This window comes from Pipra filicauda, unplaced genomic scaffold, assembly GCF_003945595.2.
Source record: "Pipra filicauda isolate LSUMZ 115617 unplaced genomic scaffold, ASM394559v2 scaffold426_size588282_pilon, whole genome shotgun sequence".
NCBI lineage: Eukaryota > Metazoa > Chordata > Aves > Passeriformes > Pipridae > Pipra > Pipra filicauda.
Genome location: NW_024104561.1, coordinates 253532 through 281499, shown reverse-complemented (window position 1 = coordinate 281499; position 27968 = coordinate 253532). Strand labels below are relative to the sequence as shown.

The 27968-nt window shown below is 35.5% G+C and overlaps 1 protein-coding gene across 4 annotated transcripts in view; it reads left to right on the top strand.

Annotated features, from left to right (window-relative positions):
• The window catches only part of NIPBL (NIPBL cohesin loading factor), a 162017-nt gene that overhangs the window by 74392 nt on the left and 59657 nt on the right, over positions 1-27968 (top strand). For 3 of the 4 annotated variants that reach the window (XM_027734109.2, XM_027734110.2, XM_027734111.2), the window contains 5 exons: positions 758-857; positions 2437-2588; positions 3634-3794; positions 7898-7991; positions 17304-17936. In XM_027734109.2, coding sequence (XP_027589910.1) covers positions 758-857; positions 2437-2588; positions 3634-3794; positions 7898-7991; positions 17304-17936 — 1140 coding nt within the window. The remainder of the gene's footprint in view (positions 1-757; positions 858-2436; positions 2589-3633; positions 3795-7897; positions 7992-17303; positions 17937-27968) is intronic. The other variant, XM_027734112.2, reaches the window with a different exon arrangement.

Genomic DNA, 27968 nt, shown 5'->3' with positions numbered 1-27968 from the left:
GCTGCCTGACCACTTCAAGGCTGACTAAAAGTTCAAGCAAATTAAGGGCGTAGTCCAAATGCCTCTTAAATTGTTTCAAGAGCATTGGTACATGTGGTTTGCCAGCTGGTTCAACACCTGAGCTTCCAAAGCATGACTGTGAGTATTTACAGACCGTGGGAGTTTCCAGTTGGGATGTTGATTCTGCTTTGCAATTGAAATATTTCAGCACCTTCTTTGATAGCATTTCTTACAAGTGTAGTGGAGGTGGAATAGAAAGCTTTTTTCTTCTGGTAGAAAGAGACCACTAGACATTACAGGAGCAGTGAGAATATCTTGCAGCACTCAACCTAGGATGATTGATTGCTATACTTGCTCCAATAATTGAAGATAAGGTGTTCTTCTGTCTTGTGAATCTTCCAGTGTGTACCATACATGACATCCTGCGGTGCAGAATATATGTCCTGTTTTAAAATGTTTCTATTTACTAGTACGTTTCAGCTTGGAAAACTCTAAGGAATAGTAGAAGGAGCTACTGTTAATGTTTTATAACACAGCTTTAGGAAACACTTTTTTATGTCATGATGTAAAATGGACATCGTACATGTAATTTCTAATATTTTCTAACAGTTGTGGGTAGATGATCTTAATGTCTGTAAAATTTATAATCTCATTAAAGGTTATCATCTCATTGAATGTAATAGTTTCTGAAATTAGAGACCTCACTGATTGAAAAGGAAATGTGTGTAAAGTAATGCTGCTGTCTTCTCTTTAATAGGGATGATGATGTCGCAGTTTAATATGTCTCAGAATTCCATGCGTGGTAGTCCTGCATCTTCCAATTATCAACAAACCACTATCTCACATAGCCCTTCCAGGTAATCCTTGCTTTTATGTGGGGTGGGAGGGTCAATGACCTTCAAAGTCGTCCTACACTGACAGTCAATTCTTGTTGCAAAAATGTGAGCTGAAGGTAATCTTTGCATTTGTCTTACAGCAGGGTTTCTTCAGATGGCAAAGAAACATTTTTCTGTCAGTGAATTAATCCTTGTATTCTAAGGATTCGTCATGATTCTTCTTTCTCTCTCCATCCTGTAGTTTTGGCAAAGTTTCTTTCTGGCCTAAGAAGTCCCTCTGCCTCCTGCCACCCTCTGGTTGTTTTCTGCCCATGTCAGAGGCTGAGGCTGGTGGCAGGAGGATAGGAGAGAATAGGCTGATGTGTTCCAGCATTCCAGTACCAGTTTAGCAGGATAGTGGGAATGAAGACTTGTAAAAGCATAGGGTGCTGCTATAACAGTTAACATGAAAGGCCTCTTGGAGGAAGATAGACCTGGTGGTAGTCAGTCTTTCAGCAGCACCCTCGTCAAATTTCTGGTTCCATTTTAAGTTTTTGAGTGTTAGCAAGTATCATGTACCTATAATCTAGGCCTTTATTAATATAATAAAGTACTCTGGACTAGAGGAGAAGAGAGTTCTGCATGTAGTTTCAACCCAGGTACTGGACTTTAACAAGTTTCATTTTCAGCTATTAGATGTCATTATTAAAATAAACTGATTTTAGATTTCACTTCAAGTAACTGTTTGGTAAATTAAACGTTCTGTATCTTCACAACAACCAGTACACTTTTTAACTTTTGTATCTAAAAGGGACATTGAAGAAGGTTTTTTGATTTGGGAATATTGCAATAAGTAGTACGAAGTATTCTTGAAATCCTTGCAAAATCCTTGTGTTAAGTACTTTACTGTTTCTTTCTATGGAATCTTACCTTCACAGGGTTGCTATCTGCAACTGAGGGTTGTGAAAGTGTGTAATGTACTTTCTGATATATTTATTTGGTTATTTCTATTTTGAAAAGCTCATATAAGAATGTAAGTAAAAATGTGCATGTATTATTGTCACAAGTCAAGGTTATTTTTGTGACTTCCTATCTGTAGAATGAGTCTAAGATAAAGCCAGTGGAAGAGAAAGTTGTATTCAGCAGACTTTGGGTCAGATCCTACCTGTCACAGTCTTGATTCTTGGCAGTGTAGTTCTGTTAAATGAAGTTATTTGACATTTTACTGGAAAGTGATATTTAGAGTAGATGGCTCCTTAATAATCCTAGTGATCTGATTGTTGATTTAAAACTTTTGCTTTCACTTTCATTCAGACTTCTTAGGCCTAACTTTTGGAAATTGCAGATCTAATTTTAATACATATTCGTGTCATTTAGGAGGAAGTCTTGTGTATTCTTTTTATTCTATTCTGACTTATTAAGCAATAATGGCGGTTGAAAAGGTATCAGTAGTTTAAATACTGCTTTTGGAGGGGGTTCTCCATTGTGTTAGGTTTTTCTATCTTAAAGAAATTTTATGAAATGTTCTGAATGTGTAATATTCCAAAAGAAATAAATTTGTCTAAATTTGCTTTTCCAACTTTTAAAAACTTGGGTTTATAAAATTTTGTTTTATTTTTAGCCGGTTTGTGCCACCACAGACAAGCTCTGGTAACAGATTTTTGGCACAACAGAACAGTCCAGTGCCTAGTCCATATGCTCCTCAAAGCCCTGCGGGATACATGCCGTATTCACACCCTCCAAGTTACACACCACATCCTCAGATGCAGCAAGGTAAGTCTCTGATGTTTGTTTTATTCTCCTGTCTCATGTCACCTTTGCTTTCATGAGTACATTTCATGGCTTTCTAACTCCTTTGAAGGAGTCACATGCTTAATGCAAATCTTTGAGGCAGGTATATTTAGGCTTTGCTTTCCTGGCTGATAAGAGCGGTAGTATATACTTTGTTTAAATAGCAAATAAATAAAAGTGAAGAAGAACAGTTAAAACACATATTCATGTTGCAATGCTCCCTTATTTACACGCATTTTGCATGGTTGTCATATACACATGACAATAGAAGAAGTGAAAACGAACCAAAAGCTTATATTTGTTAGTTGTGAGCATCACTTGTCTGTACTAGTGAAAACCTCACTTTTACCAATGTAATGTAAGTTTTGCTGGCAGCTTATTTAGCCTTACCAACCCTTTCTAGTGTCTACCAGATTAACTCTAAATTGGGTAGAATTATGCTCAAGGTATGCAGTAACTGGCAAAGATGACCTTCAGAACGAATAGATTTCTTTGTTCTTCCCTTTTCTAAAAACACTCTTGAACACATGAACAGTGCTAAAGTATCTAGGGCATTTTTTGGTTGGTAAGTAGAATTCTCATTGGATTCTTTTAAATAATTTTTTTCTTTAAGTTTAGCATTTGGCTTAGAATATATATAGCTGTTCTATATGTAATATTGTATGTCTCATGAATACCTTGGAAGTTACAAGGTAGTGAATGCAAATTATATAGAAGTAAAGAAAGTTTTCTGTAATCAGCAGGGAAGATCCTGACTGTAATTAGAATAGATGTGGAGAGAAACATGGCTAATCTCTATATGGAATTTAGAGTTTAAATCCTCTTGAACAATCTTAGATATCTATTTTTGGTCAAGGTATTTGTGGCAAAAGGATTCAATTAAAACGTTGGATTCTTGTTCAGATTCCAGACCTCTTGCATCCAATTTATTAATATCCACTGTTAGGGTGTTTTCTCTGAAACTTTTAAAGAGTTAACAGGTGTGTGAATGTGCCAGTATAGTTACTTACATTTTTTTGTATTTTAGCTTCTGTATCCAGTCCCATTGTCACAGCTGGGATGAGGAATCTCCATGAAAATAAAGTTTCGAGCCAGTTGTCTGGAAATTCAGCTAATCATCATGCTGATAATTCTAGACATGGCTCAAATGAAGACTACCTACAGATGGTGCACAGACTAAGTAGTGATGTATGTTACTTAAATCAGTTTATTATGATAAAGCAAATATTTACTTTGATAAAGCAAGTACCTGTATAGCTGATTTAGAAGTCAGATATTTTATGACATTGTTGATGTGTAAAACCACTGAAGATATATTTCAGTTTCAGATGTGTACACTCAACCATGCAACTTTTATATGTGAGATTTAATTTTTTCTGGATCTCTGTTTCCTTTGAAACTGTTCGTTACATTTATTCTGATGAAATTAGGAAATAAAAAATCTTTGCATAATCTCATATGTGATCTAATTTTAAAGATATGCTAGAGTGTCTCTAAATACTGTAGCAATATCTTAAGGCAAACAATACTAGGTTCTAAATAGGTGTATAGGTAATTTATCTTTCTAGAGAACACTGCAACTGTCAATTTGACTAATCTGTTGGATAATATAGTAGTGTTGTCAAGGGCAAGAATTCTATGGAGATTTTTTCTTAGTGTTCTCTTACATGCTTTTATGACCTGGTTTCTTTGGAAGATGCTTTCTCTTAGTGACTTTCTTTTGTGTGGAAGAAATTTCTTCTGAAATTTTGAATCTAAAGGAAAAAAGGACCACATTTTTCTCACACTTTTTCTTTTGAACTACTGATTAATTTTCTTCTTCGTAAGCATCTTATCCTTTGGATGAAGCTTGTTGAGATTCTTCCTTGCACGTTTGGCACACGGTCTCTTAAAAGATCATGAATGGAGAGCATCGAATTTTTTTTTTATCTAAGCCTGGCAAGAAGCAGGAAGCAGACCTTTTTTTTTGTGATCATGTGTCTTATCTTTCTAAACTAGCTTGTGGAAGAAAAAGTGTGCTATTAATACCAGACTCCTTAAATCCTTATCCCTTTTTTTTGGTGTACAGCTCCAAAAGAGTTATTAGTTTTATTATTTATCTTGCTTTTCTCTTAAATGTAACAATTATGTTGATTAAAAAATATTTGCTAAGAAGCAGTATCCTAAACAAGAGAGTGTTGTAATGAAAGCATCTCTCATAAACACAAGTCATCAGATGTTTTTCTGCCTACTTCATTAAAGCAAATTCTTCAAAGTAGGAAGCTATTCTTGGCATTAAATGTACATATATCCCTCCAACTGTGTTAAAGGGACATTATCAAAAGATCTTGGTTTTGTTAAGACAGTTAACAGAACATAGTTAACAATTAAGACAGGTGTTTTTGGAAAGCTTTCATATTAGGATGATTAATTTCATAATTTTTATAACTAAATATTTAAAAATATTCATCCCTAATTTTGTGGTCCAAGCAGTGCAACCACATCCTAATTCATGAAAACTTAGATGTGAAACTCTTTCAAAATGGTCAGACTATGAAAACAAAGTATACCCTCATTGATTGCTCTAATTAGAGAAATACTAAACATAAAGAGTAGTAAATATTTTAAACTTGCACTTTTATCCTTTTGTGCACTTTTATAGTGGTGCATATGTGCTGCATGTGTTTTATTTGTAATTACACCTTTAAAAACTGATATTAGAAGCTATCATGCAGAAAACAGTTTGAAGAGTTTGGATTAAAGTTTTGCATTGATGTATTAATAATAAGATGATGATGATGATGATGGATCATAATGTTGCAGCCTTTTCTTCTTTGGAGAAGATCTTTGCGAATGAGGATTATAAGAATCATAAAACCTAGAAGCTTTAATTACTTTAATTTGTTTTAGTACTTTGATGCTTTAAAAAAGTTAATAGTTACAGAACATTGTGTATTTTCAATGTATGAGTCTGTAAAATTAGTAAGTGTACCCTTGAAGGCTCACTAAACATACATTCAATTTAAGGACAATTTTTTTATAAACTTCAGAGCATTCCTAAAATATAATTCATCATTTGGTGATGCTCCAAATTAGGAGTCTGTAAATGCACATTTCTGAAAATTTGTCAGCTATGGTAGGAATGGCATCTGTACCCAAAAGGTCATGTACTTAGTTAATCTGTTTAGTTAATTTAGTAAAAGTTGTTTTTGCCTGTGTCCTTGACAATCATAGTTAAAGAACCTGTCCTGTCCTAATAAAACATACCTGCTAAGAAGTTACTAAGCTTATTTTTCAATATGTTGGAGGGTTTTTTTGAGATTTATTACAAGTCAAAGAAAAGTCAGTTTGAAAAAAGAAATCAGTTCCATAATTTCAGTGTAGGAGAAAAGTGAGTAACTCAATGGAATATTAATTCAGTTTGACTTAAAATAATATCATATAAATTTAATATGCAGTTCATTTTATTGTGCAGGATCTGAATATTAGATTTCTTTGCTTGTGAGAATTTCCTCATATGAGGCAACAAGTCTTTTTGTGAGCACTGTTGCAAAAATAAGTGTAATTAATGCCACATTGTAAGTTTTAGGTTTACTGTGCTGTGATAGGAAAGAAAAAGAATTCTAATATAATTTTAAATGCCCATGGATGGTGAAACAGATGGAATCTGATTTCTCACAGATTTATGTTCTTTGAGGCGTAATCCCTTTTATTCCATAAATTTCAAACTCTTTCCTATTCCATGAGCAGTGTCAACTACACCTTCACAAGGTATACCCTGGTCATGGTCCAGTCTATGAATGCCCACATGGACATTGGCTGTTTGGCCATTATCTGAGGGAGTGTGTAGTTGTTCATCTCTGCAGGCTTCTGTCTCCTTGAAATAGCGATTTAGCTTTCTAACTTACTACTGGCTGCTGGTTTTTTTTCATTCAGACACATAAAAATGTAATTGCAGTTGAACCTTCTAACGTTCTATTAATCGGGTTGACATTGGTCAAAAGGATAAAAAGTATTTATCAGACAGACAATTCAGATCTGTAAGAGAAAAGGTTATGTGAAAAAACTGCCTATATCCAGATACCTCAACAGGGGCCACATTAGTATCTTAGCTGCTGAAATAACCAGTTTAATTAGGAAACATTGAATAACATTGGAACTTCCTTCGAAGACTTTCTTCCTTTGTATGACTGTAGTCTTTGAAAGAATGCACTTTTTGTGATTTGTTTATAATTATAGAAGTAGTCTATTAATAGATTTAGGGGTTGTTAGCTTGTTCTTTCCCAAAAAATTCCTGTAGATGATGTGTAAAAACCAGTGCTTAAAATGGGAAATACTGTTCTATAGTTGAAATGTATTTAGGGCACTGAGAATGAGAATACTCATGACCAGCTCTGTGAAAGCTTTGGAAAAACCCATGTAATATTCTGAATGGAAATTGGAATAGTGAGGTCCATATTTGATTTTAGAATGGTGTGGGGGTAAAAAAGACATGTTTACATTGCTAAAAGCAGAGCATGGACATCATTACTTTGCAGTTAGTATTACACTATGAACGGGTTTGTCAGAAATTATTACTTGAATTGGAGCAGGTTGGGGAAGTGCTTTGTATTGCCATTGAGTTATTTCCTATTTAACTCTTAAGACAGACAAAAACAAGCTAAAGTTGCTCCAGTTGTGTTTTATACAAGACTATTTCAGGTGCTGCAGTGGGAATGCTAGAGATTTTGTTCAGTCCTGAGGTTTGTAGGCTGGAGGATGTAGATTAATTTGTATGGTATTAATACTTTGTCTAGGCTTGTCTAATACTAATTTGTTGAACCATAAAAGTAAGATGGCTTTCTAGGTAAGTTTTAAGGCTAAGTTAACTGAAAAAGTGATGAGTTTGTTTTAAAAATCTCCATTTTATACTCAGTTTCTTTCAAGTGGTATTGTACAGAGGTCATGTATCTGCTCTTCAGCTCTTTACTATGAGTGCTTGCAACAAAAAGTTCTAAATGGAATCTTAAGTAAACCAAAGTGCTTATCTAGTTAGAAGACATGTACAAAGATTTATTTGTGGGTGCATATTCTGTTTATAGATTCGTTTTAAGGCTGATTGTGCTATGGAGTATTGCTTTTATAGTAGTCTGATATCAGTCAAAATTTCAAAGATTTGAATGTAAAGAAATATTTTGCTGATATTTCTTGTATGCTGTTTTGTCCAATCCATTTTATCAGTACATGTACTGACAAAAGTACATGTAAGTAAGTTTCAGTTTGTAACAGATGTTCATGTTCATAATGGTAATTTTTTGTCATTGTCACTTTAGGATGGCGATCCTTCAATAAGGAATGCTGCGTCTTTTTCCTTGAGGTCACCACAGTCAGTCTGCTCTCCAGCTGGAGGTGATGGAACCCTTAAAGGTAGTCTAGAAGTCCTATATATCTCCATTTCTTTTTCCCATTTTCAAAGAACAGAGATTGTAAAGAGGTATTTAGTTTTTTCTCCTGAGTTCTGTTTTCAAATTATACTAAAGACTATGTCATTGTGTTTTGAATGCAAAATTATTTTGGGCCCTGAGCCAGAAGAAATTTCTGATGGTCTAAAAATTAACTAATCATCCTTCCAACTAACGCTCAAATTCACGGAGGACAGAAGGATTTAAAATCCTTTCCAATATGAGGATGGATTAAATGCTTTATATGAACGGTTTCACTTGCTCTGCATAAGAAATATTTTAAAGGCAGCATTACGAGTATTGAACTCTTAACCAGCTCAAAAGTGTTTTAATATGCAACACTTGTTTGAATTACAATCATGAAATTTTAAAAACATGAAAATAAAAGTAGTTCAATGAACTCCATACACATAGCATAAATGAAGCCTGAAAACCTTAGCTGTGGAGAAGGAGTAGGATGAACTGTATGTCAGTTGAGGGGGAAGAGAAAAAAATCTCTTCAAAGTTATTCTTTATGCCAAAATCCACTTGTCAAGGTAGGGATTTGGAAGTATTCTTGCTAATTTTCTTTTTCAGTGCTTCTATGTTTACATGGCAGTAGTTGAAAGATGAAACAATGCTTTCTTCTCTTTAACCCCGACAGGGAGAACAGGGGATGAGGGAGATTACAAAGAAGACAAAGGTTTTATGCAGCTGGATAATAGACATCTTTGGCAGGGGGGACCTTAGGACAGCCTTCCCATGCCTGTGAGGAGATTCTCAGGAATACTTATGTCAGGTTTTTCAGTGTGTGGAGGAAGGACGAGATACAACAGACTCAAACTTAAATGGGAGATCTAACTAGGTCTTAGGAAAAGCTTTTTCACTACCAGGACGGTCAAGCAGTAGAAAAGGTTGCCCGGAGAATCTGTGAATTTTCTACCTTTGGAGGTTTTAAGGATCAGATTGGATAAAGCCCAGCATAATGTACTTTGAGCACAAGAATGAACTAAAGATCTCCTGAGTTGCCTTCTTAACGGAATTACCCTGTGGCTCAAGTGTCAAGTGAGAAGAATGTGTATAGGATGCCAGCAGCATGAGTATTTCAGGAGGTCTTGTGCAAAAGGATTTTTTGTAAGACTTGTGTAAATGGCGAAGACTAAATGCGGTTACTTTTCTCTCTGTGTCAAGCTTATGGGTTAAACAATGTTGTGAATCTAAGCTACTTCCACTCAGATGAATATGATTACCACCCAGTCAGAATAATACTTGAATTATTTTTGCATTAAAGTTGCTGCTGTTTCAATTGGCTGTCTCAGAACCCAGTTTTGAAGGGATACATTTTCAGATTATTTCTGCAGACAATCTGATTGTACAGTTCAGATTGTAATGTTTCAGCATTAGAGGGATGGAAAAAGTGCAAGAGGAACCTTTTGATTTATTTGCCTGTATGTAAGCAAAATACTTAATGGTCTGCCTGGGAGGACAAAAAGAATGGCACTAAGCATAACCAGTCATAATCAGAGAGAGATCTCAGGAAGGATGTTATAATGTTATAGTATCTAAACTTTCTTATGTGACATAGAAACTTGAGACATTTACTGAAGATATGGGTACAGACTGCATTTCTGTACTTTTGACATGGAAGTAGCAAGAACTTCTGGAGACTTGGAGAGAGTCTTGAATTACCTTCACGCTTAATGTAGTTGTCTGTTTGACAGAATATGAATGAAGAAGAAGCTTTTTTTGCAACCTAGGCAAATATTTGGGAGATGGCAGGACTTATATTTGTTTTTTGGTTGGTTATTCACTTACTTAGCAGAGTAAAACTTCACTGTTACAGAACGCTTTGCTTCACTTTTGCTCCGGTAAAGGTACCAGAGCAGCTGAATTTTTATCTAGTAGTTCTTAGCTGGTTTTTGTTCCATATTTTTAATGTAAATTTTTTGCTTTTAACTATGCAAAATACTTAATGGCTCTGCTTTCATACTATCATCTGTTGCTACATCCACTTTTTAAAAAAAATAATTTCTATTAATTAATTTATGTGGAATTATTGTGGAGTGTTTTCTTTTTGTTGGTCTCATAAAATATGCAATGTATTCCATTACTGAAGATTGATTACTCATCAGAATCCTTTATCCATTTGTTCCACTTTCCTACTTCTCTGGAACCTCAGATTTTAGTTTACTTTTTTAATTTTTTTTTTTTTTTGAGACAACTTTTAAAGGTCTCTGTAATGAAAACCTTCTACAATGTTTATAGTCCATTGCTTTCCAAAGAGGATTGTTCATATGATTTACCAGCCTGTTTCCATACAGTTTCCTAAACACCTAGGAAAACATCTGTAAGGACTATCAACAACCCAAATATGAGATTTTGTACTTTTTCCCAGAAATTAATTGTATTCCCTCCAGAAATTGTTAATGGGCATTTGATTACTTTCCAAATAATTTGGAAAGATTACTTTTGTTTTCTTAGGACTTTATAAGGCTCCAGAGAGATTCCACTACACTTGGTTTCTGAATGTGTAGTGGTAACAAGAAGAATTATGAATCTTCTCAAATCTGTAGTGTAGACTTCAGTACTCTCAAAGGTACTTGTTAAGAAAAATGAGATCTTACCCTCTCTCTTTCAAAAGAAAAGCAGAAGAAATTTGTTCAAGGATTTTTTTCTGATACAGTTGAAGTAAACATTAATTCCTGTTTCCTTCTTTAAGTCTGAATTTTTTTATGCAAGGAGGCTTCTGAATACAGCCATTCTAAGCTAGAACAGCCAAAGCCGAGTTTTTCGTGAGACTCTTCCCTGAAAACTATTGTAAAGTAAATATAGTCTGTCCCTAAAAACCTCCCAAATGCATGTTCTTTATCTGTCTCATAAGCCAGCCCTTTAAGTTTGAATTTTTAATTAAGTTATGCCCTTTGTAAATGAATGTCAACGTTGCCTGTTAATCAAAATAAGTAATAATTTCTTCATATCTAGTGCAAAACTTAGGAATGTTTCCAGAGGAAGATTCTAGGATTTTAGAAAATCCTGCAGGAAAGGACTTGAGGACTTGCCATCTTCTTACATGCATGTTGGCTGAGCTGTACCAGTATTGCTCCCAGTAACTTCCATATATTTTAAAATGTCAGTAGTGGAGTTTCCTCAGTTTTGCCATGCAAGCTGTTCGAATTCTTAATGCTAGAAAGCTTTTCTCTTAATGCTTAGCATGAATCATTTTGTTGCAGTTAGGCATAACACTTCTTGACTTCTTTCCAATAGGCAAGGAAAAACAATTCACATCTTTTTTTCATAGCATCATTATCATGTCTTGCACTAATCTAATCTATGAATTGAACAGCTCAGTTTCTTTCTGTTACCTTTACTTAAGTCATCATTTCTGAGCTTCTAATTGTCTTTGATGTTTTTAACTGAATTCTAATTAGTCTAGTTTGTCTTGATGTTTTACTGTCCCAAGTTATAGATACAAGTCTATTTGAAGACTTAGAAGGATGAGTAGTCCAAAAAGTGCTGGAGGCAACTTTGTGTGGTACTACTGTTGTATATGAGAGTATAGCTGCTCTTTTCTGATAGCTTAGATTTGTATTGCAAGTTGTTTTAAACATACTACTGCCTTTCTGTAGAGCTTATCTGTCTTCCTCTCATGTTTTCACAATTCACAGATGAATAAGAAGTTTGTGCTTTTTCTCACTGAACCTCTTTTGTTTCAAAAAGTTACTCAAATTAGTAAAAAAAACCTTCTGATTCTGTTTTTAAAAGCAGGATGGGCCTCTCAAAGACTACAAAAGTAATAATGATCTTCAGATTAATAAAATATTCTCTAATTCTGTTGCATAAGAAGTTGTTAAAATTAAATACTTTAAACTACTGTTGTTGTGACAGTGCTCTGGAGAGCTGCACTTGTTCCCATATACTCTCTTCATCCATTTTTACTAAGAACAATTGACAGGGTATGGAAAAGTTTCACAGTAGGGTATACTGCAACATCAAGTTTTTGTCTAGATTATACTTCTCAGTTTTTTAGTGAAATTATTATGAAAAGCTATACCAAATGCCTTGCTAAAGTCCAGATACAGCACTCAGTTTTCTTTAAGCCACAAGACCTACTGCTTAATGGGAAAATTATTTGGATTTGATGATACCTATTCTTAACAAATTAATTTTGGAATATTTCTTCCGTATTATCTCAATGCTTACAGAGAAATTGTTCTTCTAGTATATACTTAAATCATACAGACTATGTATTATACTCTGGGCAGACCTCTACCACGCCTTTGAAGAGACTGTTTTTTCCTTTTTGAGTCTGCTAGAGGCACAAATTCCCATGGTGATTATTACCAATTCCAAGATTGATTAGCCAGAGTTCCAGGGTGAACTTGTCTGATCCCACTTTCACAAAAATATTCCATTTATGTGAAATTGGTAGATAGGATCATGTTAAATTAAACCAAAATGAGACGCTTCCATTTACACATTGTACCTGCAATCTGTTAAAATCTGTTGACAGTAGTGAGTTCCTCAGATTCTGTCATCACAAGGTTTGTAGCTTTTCCAACAGACAAACATCGTTGTGAATACAGTATATATGCTCTGGAGCCTTCCTTAATCTTCGTTCGCGAAGCCCAGCCATGACAATACAATTACTCATGTCTGAAATCTTAATAATTAACATGTAACACATAAGCATTTCCTAAAGCCTCTCTTTCCAAAGACTTTTCCAGTAAAATGTCTGGAATGAAGTATCCAGGTTTATACACCAATTTGGTACCCATTTAAATAATGTTCCAGGAGTCTCAAGGATCACTTTCCTATGGATTAAAAAGAGTGCAGCACTTGAATGTTCCTGAAGTTTCTCTTCACTTTGCTATGAACTGAGTGTTAGACGTTAGTCTTCATTTCTTCTCTAGCAGTTTCTTCAGCTTTCATCCTTAGGGAATGATACTTCTGGCAAAAGAGGATGTGGGATGAGTGAAAGACTTTCTGTCAACATCTGAGAGCCTTTGTCTGCAAGGGAATTAAAGGAATATGAAGATACTGCCTTTTGTGACCCTTTGGAAGTTGTTATTGTACAAGTAGAAAGCTAATGATTTTTTGAAATTCTGTGTGTGAGTCCTAAGTTCCTGGTAATCTTAATAGGTGCTTTTTTACCATGTGGATCACAACGAAGAGTGTGATCAGTCGTGTGACTTTGATGCATCATCTTTGAAAGGCAAGTGACCTGAAGAAGCTTAGAGATGATCAGAGAAAGTGTCACGAATGCTTAAATAAGATGTGAGTACTGTGGTGTGATTAGATGTGCAGATGAAAACCATAAGGTGGAGATGTCAGTGATATGTGAGGTCTCCTGGACAGGAGCTTATTTGTTTGCTATCCAAGTTACTGATGCCCAATGAGTGAGTGAGCCATTCCAGGTGTAAACAAACAAAAAGTGGTTTTGAAACTTTACATTTTAAAGAAGGCTAAGGCACTGTCAATGACAATGAAATTCTTTTTATAGTTGATTGCATTTTATAGGATTTGATATCAGTCAAGGGTCACAGAGAAAAGGTGTTCACAAGTTGCTACAGAAGTTGATAAAACTTTTTCCATAATCAGAGCCATCTACTACTAGGAACCCACGGAAAAACTAATAAATATAGAGAACCAGTCCCAGAATTATCATGGGTGGTCAGGAAGACTGTTTCTGAAAGACTAGGGAGATATTGTTGATGGTTGTGTTTGTTCTCTGTAGAGCCTCATTTCCTATGATGTTACCTGCTTCTTGACTACATTTGATGTTATGTGGTTGACTCCTAGTATTTACTGTTCAGTAATGGTACAATGACCTTCCTGAATCAGTGGAGAACCTCCTTTTATTTCACAAGCTGTACATATTACTGCTATATAAAAAGAAATTGCACAAAGTTCTTTTAATGATACTGTGGAAAATCAACTACAGAAAGTCAGAATTTTTTTTTCTCCTGATTTGCCACTCAGCCCTAAATATAGACTCAAAAGTTCCCTACATATTTCTCTGTTCTAAAAGAATATTCTGAAGTTTGGTTCATTCCCGAAGATAATTTCTGAAGATCTTCCTATTATTTACTACACTGACAGCATTTTGTAGAACAGATCTTCTCAATGCTGGAATCTCGACTGGTTCAGTAAACGAGTCAGCTGTCTGTCTCTGTATTCCTTAAAAAAAAATTTCTTCTGTTGTCAGCAAGTCTTGTAACATCTTTGTTCTCAGACATATAATGGCCAAGACTTCTCTCATAGGAATTACTCCAGACCGACTCCAACATTAATAGACAAAACTCTCTCTTTATAATCGGTATTTTCATAGAATCATTAAGGTTGGAAAAGACCTCCAAGATCATCAGGTCCAACCTCTGACTGAATACCACCCTGTCAGCTAAACAATACCACCAAGAATCACGTCCAGTTGTTTCTTGAATACCTCCAGGGATGGTGACTCCATGGTGACTCCCTGGGCAGCCCATTCCAATGCTTAACAACCCTTTCAGTGAAGAAATTCTTCCTGATGTCCAACCTAAACCTCCCCTGGTGCAGCTTGAGGCCATTTCCTCTTGTCCTGTTCCTTGTTACCTGGGAGAAGAGACTGATCCTCTGGGGGCTACAAATCCTTTCAGGTAGTTTTAGAGAGCGATAAGTTCCCCTGTTTTCTCCAGACTAAACAACTCCAACTCCCTCAGCCACTCCTTAGAGAACTTGTGCTCCAGACCCTTCCCCAGCTCCATTGCCCTTCTCTGGACAAACTACAGTACCTGTCCTCGTGCTGAGGGCCCACAGCTGGACACAGTGTTCAAGGTGCAGCCTCACCAGTGCCCAGTACAGGGGGACAATCATTGCTGGCCCTTGCTGGTATAAGCTAGGATACCTTTGGCCTTCTTGGCCACCTGGACACACAGTTGGCTTTTGTCTGAAGTCTTAGCATTGAATAGCATTGCGGTACATGTTCATTGTGTGATACCTGTTCAGCAGTGCTAATGTTTATGGTAGACTGAAACCGTTAGAGAATGCTTCGTATTTTTCAGTTTCTTTTCACCTCAATACATTCATATTGTAGCTTCTAAGCCTTCTTGTCAGGGGCTTAACCATCATTAAATGTCTCAGAAATATGTGAAGTTATTGGTAGAGAGTATGTTCTCTTAAATGCAGCTTATAGACCTTACTATCAAAACCTTTCAGGAATTTCCTTCAGGAGGAAGATATTTTCAAATACCTATTCGTAGTGCTGCCTAGGAGAGGCAAAACTTTACTTTTGTTTCTTCATTTGCTGGATTCTAAGTATGTTCAATGAAATGCACTGAAATCCTTCTGACCTCCTCAAGTGTACTCAAAGATAAAAAGAATCACCTTATCTATTGCTACAGTGTTATTTTTCAACATGACAAATACCAAATTAATACCAAATCAGAACAACTTTGTCAGATTTACTTAGAGGTTTAGGACAAGGGAGAATCAAATCTGTGCCTCTTTGGAAGTGTAAGTGTGAAAAACAGTAAATATCCCACGGTTGCAACTTTAAAAGTATTTATTTGAGATAATTCAAGATTAGTAGGTCAGCAATATCTCTTTGAAAAGTTCTGAGCTGCCTCTACTATTTGTAGAAATTACCCTGCAGCTTGTATTTCCTGAGCGGTAGTCATTACCATGAAAGAAATTAATAGCTGATGATTTCTGCTACACATTACACTAAGACAATCTTGTAAATTACCAAAAGAAATGGCAACTGGGGGGAGGAGCATCACACAAATAGGAATCTGTGGTGAAAAGCAAGTGAGAGATCTTAGGGTGTAGCCAGAACTTTGGTTGAGTGTGGTGTCTGATTTGGGAGGGGGAAGTGGAATAGTAGAAAGATTTTGAGGATCGGAGTGAGTCACAGTAGGGTTTTCTGACATTACGGATGTTATTGGCACAATATGGAGTTATTGCTGATGGCCAAGAAGGATTAAGTTAAACCCATGTCATCCATACAGAAGTTATAGGACTTTTTACAGAATGTACTAGGTGGGCAAAATAAGTATAGCAACCTGTGCAAAGAAGTCATCAGTAAAAGCACACTTTTCCTGTGAATTGAAGCTTTAGTAATACCCATTCTGTTTTTTCATCTACAGGTCAGTACTTAATTGCTTAATGATTCTTAATATTTCTAAAAACATCTAGTAGAAATTTAAGCTGCAGAATAACACTACTTTCCTGTTTAGTGGTGTTTCTTGAATGAAGCACATGGGGACCTGTATTCCAGTTACTTTTTGGTTGTTATTAGCAGTACTGACCTATGTTGACCTGACCAGAATAACAATAATTTCAGTCACTACTTTCCAAAAATCAGTATTCCCCAATGGATGAATGGAATCTGAGTGGTTGCTTTAAGAAGAGACTCTGTGTCCCCACCTCCCACCTCTCCTCCTACTATTTCTTTTTAAGCCAAAAATATAGCTCAAAGTTGCAATTGGGACAGGTTGAACAGTTCTGTTTTTCAGACCTTTTTTTCTAGGCTAACAGTTACGGGGAGCTGATTAGTTTGAGGAACAAAAACTTTGAATGTGCTTAGTTGGAGAATGTATTTAATTAAAAATGTCCTCTTTTAAAAATTTCTATGGATACACTCAAATCCTGAAATGAGAGTACAGAGAAACAAATATTCATAAACTAAAAAAAGGAGAGAGGAGGGAGATAAGGGAAGGAATGGTAGAAAAATGCCTTAAGACAATTAGTGTTTTCTACATAGTAATGAGTAGGGGAGGTAGGAATGAGTTTACCTAAAATAGATTTTAAAAAAGTTCAAAATTAATTGTCAGAATCCAAGTTAAGGAGGTTGTGTATGTTTTGAATTTTTTTAAATTAAAAATGTGTGACTGAAATGGCTAATGTGTCTACACTGATCATTAAGTCTTCATCACTGGACCTTATTAAGAATCTTTTTGATTTTTCCTTTTTTCTGTAGTCAACTTGCTTCATTGACCATTTTCTAATAGTTGATATTCTGAACCTTAGGTACTATTTTTATTTATTCTTTTTTGGTGGTGGGTTTTTTTGTTCCATCTTCTCTGAAATGATCCTTTCTCTACCTGCAATGGACTGCTAAAATTCCTAGGAAATATACTGCAACTGTCTGGATTGCATCTTGATCTAGCAATGATGTGCTTCCTACCAATCTTATTTAGACCTTTTGTGATCACAGTTATATGTAGAAATACACATTAACATTATGTAGGTTATATTTAGTGTGTTTTTATATAAACATGAAACAACATAACTGTTCAGTTTTTCTGAATTATTATTCTAGGATCAAGACAACCTTTAATCCAACAATCTCAGCCTCCACCTTATTCATCACCTAGAGATGTTCCCCCAGACATATTGTTAGATTCTCCAGAAAGAAAGCAAAAGAAACAAAAGAAAATGAAGTTAGGCAAGGATGAAAAAGACCAGACTGAAAAAGCTGCAATGTATGATATCATTAGTTCTCCTTCCAAGGACTCCACTAAGCTTACATTAAGACTCTCTCGTGTAAGATCTTCGGATATGGACCAGCAGGATGATATGCTTTCTGGTTTGGAAAACAGCAGTGTGTCAGAGGGTGATATTCCTTTTAATGTGCAGTACCCAGGACAGACTTCTAAAACACCCGTTACTCCACAGGATGTTAACCGCCCACTAAACGCTGCTCAGTGTTTGCCGCAGCATGAACAGACAGCTTTCCTTCAGGCACAACAAGTGCCTGTTTTACAACAGAACACTTCAGTTGCTGCAAAACAACCTCAAACTCCTGTGGTACAGACACAGCAACAGGTTTCGCAACAAGGAGCTATAACGTCATATGATGAAGTAGAATTGGATGCATTGGCTGAAATTGAGCGGATAGAACGTGAATCAGCTATTGAAAGGGAGCGATTTTCAAAAGAAGTGCAAGATAAAGGTAAAAGGATTGTGTGCGTGTATACACTATATATTATATAAATATATATATATGCATATAAACCCCATATATATATATATATAAAAAGCTTCCTGTCATTGTCACATAGTTCAGTTCTGTTTACTCAGTGTAGGTTCTTCTGCAACGTTCATTTCCATTCCTCTCCAACAATGAACTATAATCTCTCATATATGCGTATTTTGAATACCTGGTATTTTTTATTTGGGGTCTTAATGGATGGAAAGTGAAATAAATTCGTATGTTTCAAAATTCTTTTAAGATACTCTCACTTTGAACTGTGAGAATGAATGAAGTACAATTGATATTGTTTATAGTTTCTAAAATCCCAGCCATACCATAAATTAAAATATGTAGTAAGTTTTGATAGTTGAATTATCAATTAACCACCCATGTTACCTAATTTTAAGAAAACTCAGGAAAACTGTTTTATCCCATTTCTATTCATATCCCCATTTAAATTTAATGTGAAGGAGATGCCAGATTAAAATCACATCTGTTTTTTTAAAGGTAGTATAATAACTGGCTAATATATAGTACTGTATTGTCTGTAATGTTTGTTCGACTGGATATTAACTATTATGTAGGCATTAGAAGCTTTTGAGAACTACAATATATCTGTATGGTTTCTAGCACAGAACCAGATGGCCTCTGAAACGTTTTATCTTCACTTCAGTAGCTGTACTGGTTGTCTTAATTGCTTCAACTGAATCTATCTTTTTTTTCTTTCTATCTTTTTTTTTGTTTTATTTTGATTTCCCTTTCTGTTGTTAACTGGTTTGAAGGTCTTTGGGTTCAGAAATCTCAAAACCAGATACAAAGTCCACATGTAGATCTTGAAGATAAAATGTATTTTATAAATTAGAAAGTGATAGGTTACCATAAGTATTTTTCAGAAGCTTCCTCTGCATTGTGTTTGACTTCTGAGAAAAAAGTCTTTTGTAGCATAATGCTAATTTATTACGTACGCACAAGAAAAATCTTGCAAAGTGAAAAATGGTAAAAATTCTGATGTTGGTTGTTCATAGGTAAAACTAGTCCATTGTGAATATACTTGCATGTGTGCAGCTGAATGAACCCCACACAGTTTGGGTCTTTAACCAGCAGTAAGAGTGCAAATTTTCTCCCTATTCAAAGTGGTTTTTCACTGTTTTTAAAGATGCTAGAGTGGTGAGGGGAGGATAGAGTTTTTGTGTGTGTGTGTGTGTGTATGTGTGTGTCTGTGTTTGTAAATGTGTTTGTTGCAGTAGTAAAAGGATTAACTTCTGAGATGTTCCTTATTTGGTAACTAAATCAAGTCCTTTTAGGAAATGTTGTCTGTGAATATATGGAGAAAATGTGTGCTCACCTCAAAAGAGATCTCTACTGTCTTTAATTTTAATTCAATGAAATGGGGAATTTGTTAATTTACTTAAATATCTTCTACTAATTTTAAATTTATTGTTGGGGAGTTAGTCTGTGGTTTGTGGCATACTACTTCAAAAGCTACATTTATGTCCTCACACTTCAAATAGAATCTTCGTCATATTTTACCTGAGAAGCATCTGGAAAAATGCACAGCAGCCTTCAAAGACTGAAACACACTTTCTGTTTTCTTGTGGCTTTCAGAAAATGTTGATCATTAGTTGTAAAGTTTGTTTATCATAATTACATAGCCATGGACAGACTCTTGATTTGTTTCTTTTGGGGAAAGGAGTGATTTTTATAGAATGTATTCTCTCCCCTTCCCCACTGATCAATAACCATCTTCCTGATCTTATGCTTCCCTCTTATCTGCATCCTCTGGCAGGTCTCAGTTCTTCCTGAGTTCCTACAATTGCTATAAATCAGGTGCAAGAGTTGCTGCCTTATATTGGGATAAATGATCACTGTTTATTCACTCATGCTAAGTTGCCCCTGTGATAGACAGCAGCTCTTTTCACTTCGGCTGCTGAGCTTTCAGCTGGGAGTGCATAGTATTCAGCAGAAAGATTTTTAGCAGTCTTGGGACAGATTTTCTGAAAAGCTGTTACCTTGGAGAAACACAGTTCTTACTTTTTGGTAATGCTTTTGCTGTTGCTTCTGAGTTTGTGCTATGTCTAGAAGTTGATACACACAGGGATTGTTCTAGTTAGAGCTGCAGGAGGCGTGGCTACAGGAGGAAGTTTCTTCTATTGTTCCTGTGGGAATATGTCTGTTAGAAACATATTCAATAACTTCTAAATATGTCATTCATTTGTGCAAAGCTGCTTAGTGTATTTTTACAAAAGCCTGGCATTTTTTCATTTTAGTACATATATTGTAATTTCAGATAACTTTATGCCGAGAAAATGGTGTGGGTGTAGCAAGTGGTCTTTCTAATTAGAATGAGAATGTGTAGTGCCAGCTGATGAGCAGGCATCGCTCTAGAAACTTACTCAAGGTGCTAGCACATGCTAAAATCTGCATGGAAGCTTCTTTGCTGCTTTTGTAATCCAGGCATGGGAATGCGTTTTACGGACACAGTTCATTTTTCTTTGTATACTCAAATTGTTTTCCGTAAATTACTTTCAGTAGACTTGTACTCACAAGTTTTGATAGAAGATAAGTGGTCTCTTCTGTCCTTTTTTTTAGACATAAAATCTCTGTAGTACTGTGCTTCATCAAAGGTTTTCAAATGCTTTCTTTTTAACAGTAAGGCTTTGGTTGGACATGGCATGTTCTTTCTGGGGCTAGTAACCAGTAGCATGGTGGAACTGTTTATTTCAGAGGAGAGGCAGAGGTTTTCTGAGGGGGATTCTCGCTAAGAATTGTACAACTGCTACATTTGCCTAAGGCAATGCTAAGGTCTTTTTTTTTTTTTTAATGCTGAAGTCCTCCAATTATGTTTGGTGGGAAATAGGGATTGGAGCCTTTGGGTAATTATAGTGCTTTCTGTAATTAATCATTATTTTTAACAAAGCTGTTAAAATATTTAGCTTCCACCAAACAAAGTCTCTCATAGTGGAAGGGGAGGCAGTTTCTGTTTCGGAAGAGGAACTAACACAGGGTTTTGCAGAAGTGTCTTCTTTGAAAAGCAGCTTGCCTTTCTGGTAAAGGAATATTTAGCACAAAAATCAATCATTCAAAATCTGACAGATTTGACCAAGTGTATGTCAGATATGCATAAGAAATTATTTTATAATACAAACTTTCTGCCTCATTTGGGTGCTTTTTGGAGCTATGTTTTTATAATTCTATCATTTTGGTCTGTTTGGTTCTTGGGTTCGGTGAATTGTATGGTCTTTTCATCATGATAGAGAGTTGCAAATTTTGAAAAAGTTGGTTTCATCCTTGTCCTCTGTGTGGAAGGGTAGGAGTTCATCTCCTCTTCCTACTTTCTCCATCAAGGAAATCTCTCTGTATTGGTTAATTTTAGAAGTAATTTGAAGTAATGTATCTGTATCTGTTAATGAAAGGAGTAGTTGGTGACTTTGGAAATCTAGGCACTTGGCACTGCAAGGTACATTCCAATACATCTGTTATGTTTAACATCCTCAGTACTATTAATTAAGTCCATGGAACAAGACACACCTCAGATCTTCAGTTCCCATTGCTCCCCCCCCCCCCCCCCCCATTGGCCTCTATACTCTGATTGGATACAAGATGTTTGTTAATCAATACTGGATCATATCTTCTCTTTTGAAAGAGTGTGTAGTGTTACAGATAGGTCTTATTTATCAAGACTCAGATTATCTGAGTTGGAAAAAAAAGTGATTCAGAAGGGCTAAGACAGAAATGGATTATCTTTTTCCACAACGGTCGGCAGGTGAACCATCTTCTGCTCTAGGTTCATTGTGATATTTTGATGATATAATTTCTTCAGAAAGGTAGTGGAACTTCATACACACTTCATTCTCTTCTAAGCACTGCCAGTAGTCACATTTCCTGTACTACTTGGTACCCTTGAAAGCTTTTGAAACAAGTAGAAGTCTGTATTCTGAACCAGTTTTGTTCTGTATTCTGAACCAGTTTTGTTGAACTTAACTGAAGTTGTGCTTTGTTCACACTCTGAAGTTGACTACTCCAAGAAAGTACAGGAAACTAGAAAATTTGTCCCAGGAATTTCTGTTCTTCTCAAGCATCTTTTTTTTCTTTTGAAATATGGGGATGTTGAGAAAGAAATTTAATTTTGATAACCTCAATTCTGTATTAAATTGTACTTTACCACTGTTCAGATGCCAGTGGGTTATTTTTGTGTATAATTAAGTAGTTCAAAGTTAGTCACTCACTTTCAGACCAAACCTTCCTAGAACATTACATAAAGTTCTTCTTGTTTTTCAAGATTCAGACCTGCTCCAGAATTAATTTTCAGATTCAAAGTTTATGCCTCGAGATCTTTTATGCTTTTCTAAAAACTCCAAACACTGTGAACCAAAAAGCTAAAAGGAGCTCTGAGTCTTCTAGCAAGGGCAAAAGGGAAGATAACCTTGAAAATTACGTAAAACCCCAGAAAGTAACCCATCTTTTTTCAGATACTCTTTTTCAAATTGATTTAGTTTTTTATTTTATTCGGAGTTGCTACATTTTAATTTGAGCTCTTTCATACATAGAATTGTGTGGTCACTGTTAGATTTTAGGCTGCTTCAAAGACACTTTTGTGTAATCCCACTGTTTTAAAAGATTAAGGAGTTCTGCTTTTACTTGTAAAAAGCACTGTTCTTTGGGATTTTTGAGAAGAATAATGAAATCATTAATCACTAACCATTTAATTGGGAGGCTAATATTTTTTTTTAAACTTAAAACATTAGAAGAATTTTCTTAATGAGACAAACCAACTTGTATGTGTGTGTTTTTCCCTATATATTTTATCCCTGAGGATCCATTTTACCCACTTCTTTGGAATCTTACTGTGGATTCTTTAAATTAGGAAGAAGTGAAGCCATAATAACTTTATTTCCAATAACGGGATCAGTTAGGGGGCATTTGGATGCCTGCTGTGGGCCCTTCTTTTTTTTGGTTCGTTCCAAGCCCATAGCAGCAGACACACACATCCCAAGAGTGTGAATCTGCCGGAGCAAAACTCTCAAAACTACAGTTATAGGTAAGTAACCTTTTTCTCTTACCTTTTAAGTTCTTATCCAGCTCCTCTCCCTTTCTCTCCATTACCCATCTCCCCCATAAAGTTCCCCAAAGAGGAAGCTAGTAGGAGAACACTGTTAAGTATGGTTTGTTTACATCTAATTTTATGTAGCCAAAAATTAATGAAATGACAGAATGTGTAATTATAACCAGTATATTAGCATTAATTTCCAAAAATATGTTATAGAGGGTTTATTTCCTTAAAAATGGAGCTAAAAGTTTAGCAATTTGTATAGTAATCTCACAGATTACAGTCACTAATACTAGAAAATGAAATGAGAGAGTGTGACAGATTGTGTGTCTGTGTAGTAGGACATTAGGTATCATGTTTTGTATATACAGGCTTTCATTGGGTCTGCATAGGCATAATGGATGAAACTGATACCTCCTGTAACTCTTCCAAGAAAAGCAGCTTTGCAGCCTCCAGTTCCTCTAGATAAGAGATTTAGTCTTTGTGTGTGTTCAGACATGTTTTAAGAAAAGTAAGGGGAAAGAAATTCCTCTTCTATTCAGAGGAATTGCAGTGAAATGTTGCAATGTTTCCATCTGTCTGGGAAAAGTTACTTCCTTTTACAGTTTTTATGAAGAATGAAAAACTAATTGAATGAAAAATACATTTGTTTAAAAAAAGGAAAGGCATGTGACAGCTCAGTTGGTTGGAGCATGGTGCTAATAATGCCAAGATTGTGGGTTTTATCCCCATACGGGCCATTCACTCAAGAGTTGGACTTGATGATCCTTGTGGGTCCCTTCCAACTCAGAATATTCTGTGATTCTGTGATTGTAATAGCACTTTTATTTATGCTCATGTGTAACATGAAATCAAAATTCCCCCATTTATCCCAGGCTGTGCTTTATGTAGGGTAATGCAGAAACCTGCTCCTGTAAGATGGTGTAGAAAATAACCAAAACGTAGCAGTTAGCAAGAATTCATCTTCTTCCCTCCCCCCCAGTCTGTAGTGTAAACTAACGCTGGAAAATTCAGTGTAACTTGCATGTTGTATATACGCTTGATTGTATCTGTTAGATGGATGACAGGATTTACCATATTATTTACCCAGTAATGACTTATAGTCTGGGACAGTAATTTCTCTATAGCGGATTTAAATCTTGATAAAGAAATGGCATGAGTAATTAATAAACTTTATTAAGAATTTAATCCCAGCATTTCGGTAGTTCATATTCGCTAAATTTTCCCTGACACCAACCTAAGAGGACACAGACTTCTTTTCATTGTCATGCAATATAAATGTTACTGTATCTAGTCAATTGAAGATATTTTTAATATCTTGATTTTGTGCAAGGTATGATGTCAGAACAAAATCAATATCTGGAATGGAGATTTCAAAGTCATTGCTTATTTCTGAAGTTTTCTGTTTATACTAATGAATTAAAAACTAATTGGATATGGTAGTGTGATACCTAAAATAAGTAGTTTTCATTGCCTGATATTAGTGTGTTGCATTTTTCTTGTGAAATTAGGTGCTGCACTCCCTATTTCAAAGTAAGTGCACTTTAGCTTTTGCTCAGATATTTTGAGTTTACAGAACTATAATTCTGCACAAAGCAATCACATGGATAAAACCCAGCACTTACGTCAGAAGAATCTATCTCATAAGTAAATTAAAATAATATTGTTTGTAAAAGCAATATTAAATTCAGGGAGGTGAAGTTACAGCTTCCAATCTCTAAACAAGTGTAGATATTTGATTACACTTTTCTGCAGTTCAATTCTTGTTATTTCCTACTGTAATATTTCCTTTGTATTACTATAGTTGACAGGGAATAATGGGTTACCAGACATCCTTAAGCAGAAAGATTAATAAAATCATATATCATTCTGATACAATGACAGTGTTATTGCTATATTTAAGGAAACAAGCAAAACTTCAGAATCTTCATTTTGATAAAGTCTACTACACCCCTAAGGCATGTTAGAGACCCCTGTAGCCTTTTTGTGTTTTGTCCTGAATGAGTTTAGACATCCCGCCTGATGGGCTTTCCTTTTTGTACAGTGAACAGAAGTCTTTTTAACAGATTGCTAAAAATTAGCAGCTGTTCCTGTTCAGATTCTCAGAAATCCATTCCTTTGAACTGCAGAAGCTAGAAGCCCTCTGGATTCTTCCTTAGAGATTTTTGGAATTAGGTTCAGTTCTATGAGGCTTCCTATATGAGCTTCATGACTGTACTTTCTTGGTTTCTTCTGTAAGGGAGGAAACAGTGAGAATAAAATTTTTGACCTGTGTTTGCTGAGTCTCTCCTTCAAGGGGAGGAGCTTGTACTGTGGAAATCTCTTCTACTGATGGGAAGATTCTCTTTGGTTGTTCAATTCTTTTTTTTATTGGAATAGGACTTTGGGGGGAAGTCAGGTGAGAGCAAACTCTCATGGTTTTTGATGGTGTGTATTAGTGAAGGAGTAGAAAAGAATGGATATTTACCCTCACTCCCTTGAAAGGTCATCCATCAGTACCACTGAAGTAATTTTAAACCTTCCTTGTACACAGATTGGATTACTGTGGTCTACAGAGCACTGTTGGTTGGAGGGACAGGGCACTTACACAACTTTGAAGAGATCTGTGAAAAATAAGTAAGAAAAGAAAACAGTTAACAGTAAACAGAGGTTTGTTATTTGAACATACAGCTGAGTGTTACCTGTTGAGAATTTCTAATCTTGATTATTAGCTTAAATAAGATAAGCTTGTAATTGGACCTCTGTCTGACTTGTCTCTGAGGTTGTTAAAAAGTAGATTTGACAACATACCATAACCTCTTAGGACTGGTATATTTGGTTTAAATGTATTAATTACTTTTTAAAATCATTAAATAAGTGGTATTTCAAATGAATGAAGGCGTATCCCAGTAATCTCTGAAGAGTGTTAAAGCTTTAAAAGTGTAAAAATCTTAATTGTTTTACTTTACGAAAAGTAAGTTTGTATTTTCAATTGCCATCAAAAGGGTTCATCCAGAATTCAACCTTAGAGGATCAAACTTATTTGTGGCTGTGAAGAGGAGTATGTTCACATTTAACCATCCTGGATATGAAGTCTACAACTGAATCCCTTGCAAAGTCTGAATGGGGAAGCGATAATTTTTCTATTATGTCTATTTTGAAGTCTATCAAACAGTATTAGTATAGCGAAGTGTTACTATTCTATTAAAATAAAGCTTAGCAACCATGCACATTTAACTTACCTTTTCACAGATACTTACAAAAAGCCCATTTCAGTTTGCTAGGCCAAGCAGTTCTAGAAGTTTTTAGGCTATCATCCAATTATACTCAGTTGTTGAAAGGGTTTAATCTGGGGCTTAAGGCAGTCATCAGGTTTGCAGGAAAGCAGTAACATAGGAGACTTCATCACTAATGGTGTTGTGGCTGCTGCTTTGGTAAGATGCCAGGTTGAATAAAAGAACAGAGGTATTTCTTTAATACAGCTCCCCTCATCCAGCTACTGCTTCTAACACTTCCTCGGCTTCCAAGCATATCTGTTTTCAGGATGGATATTCTTCAGATCATGATTGACTCATAATTTCAGGAGAAAGGTATCTCGGGGTATCTGTGGCTGTTCCTGTGCAATGCTTTTTTGCACAAAAGTTCCACAGTATTTAATTAAGTTCTAAACCTGAAAGTATTCATAATTTTAATATGCATATATTTCCAAAGATGAAGGCCACAATTGTCTCCAGGAATACTGTTTCTAAGAGGAGAGGTAGGAGACAACCATTTGGAAATCCAGCTAATTTTTTTTATCCATGTCAAGCTTGTGGTTCCTGTAATGTTTTGTTTCTTGTACCACAGTGAATCATTTAATTTGATAGAACATCTGTACTACTTTTTAGTTTAAGCTAGCTTATGAGTTTCAAGGTACTACCTTTTGGTGAGCATGTTTCAATGTACAGGGAAAATCCTTGTGAATTTGTCAAGTCAAAAAGATGTATACATAGATTAACTGGGATCAGACTATGCTCTGAACTGTCATAAATTTGTTAAAGGAATTGGACAAAATGTTTTTGAGTGTATCTACATCCTCAGAGAGAGGTGGAGGAGTGAAAATGGTTTTGAAAAGAATCTGAAAAAAACAAACTTGCATACCTAATCTCTAGTATGGTCAGAAAACTCTTCCGTGGCCTACTACATGTTCTTTTTATTATGAAAAGTGTTACAAAGACCAAAGCAAAAAGATCCTGATCACACTTCATTGGTCTCAAAAGCTTGTGAGCTTACATGTTTGGAACTGTGGCAAGCTTTGGATCTATGTCTGTAAGATTAGAAAGAAAGACATTAGTCTGGTATTTTGGCAAAGTCCTAGATTCCCATCATAAAAAGAAATTCTACAGTCTATGGAATGAAGTAGATGAAGCTTGGATACTGATGCTTTGAAAGGTATAGAGTATATTTCAATGGATATTGTAGAAGTTCCAAAGGTCATCCGTTCCCCTTGGGTCTCGTGACTTAACAAAGTAGATGTATGCAAACTTGCATATATTTGACTGTAAAAGAGAAGATATGAAGACATCTGTTTTCAGAGGTTAATTACTCTCTCCTCACCTCTCTGATTCTTACTATCATATAGTTGCAAGTGAGTTCAAGATTTTATAAAGCCCTTGAAGCCCAGTGGTATATTTCAGCTTTCAGATTTCTGCAGCTATCATGGCAACTTAAAAAGTTTTTATGCTCATTCAATGGAGTTTTTTCATTATGTTTGATGAAGATAGTGTTACTATGTATTCATCCTACCTTTTGTGCCTTAGTTCAACCTGATATTTTCATATACTTGGGACAGCTTTTTTGTCCTGGATCCAAAATTCTCATAGAGGCAAAGCAGTAATGATCAAGTCTAGTTTTGAGGCTCACCTTCAAGATGCACTGGGAATAAGAAGAAATCTGAGTGATCTGTAACTGTCTGCAATCACCTTGCCATCTAAGAAAATAAGGCT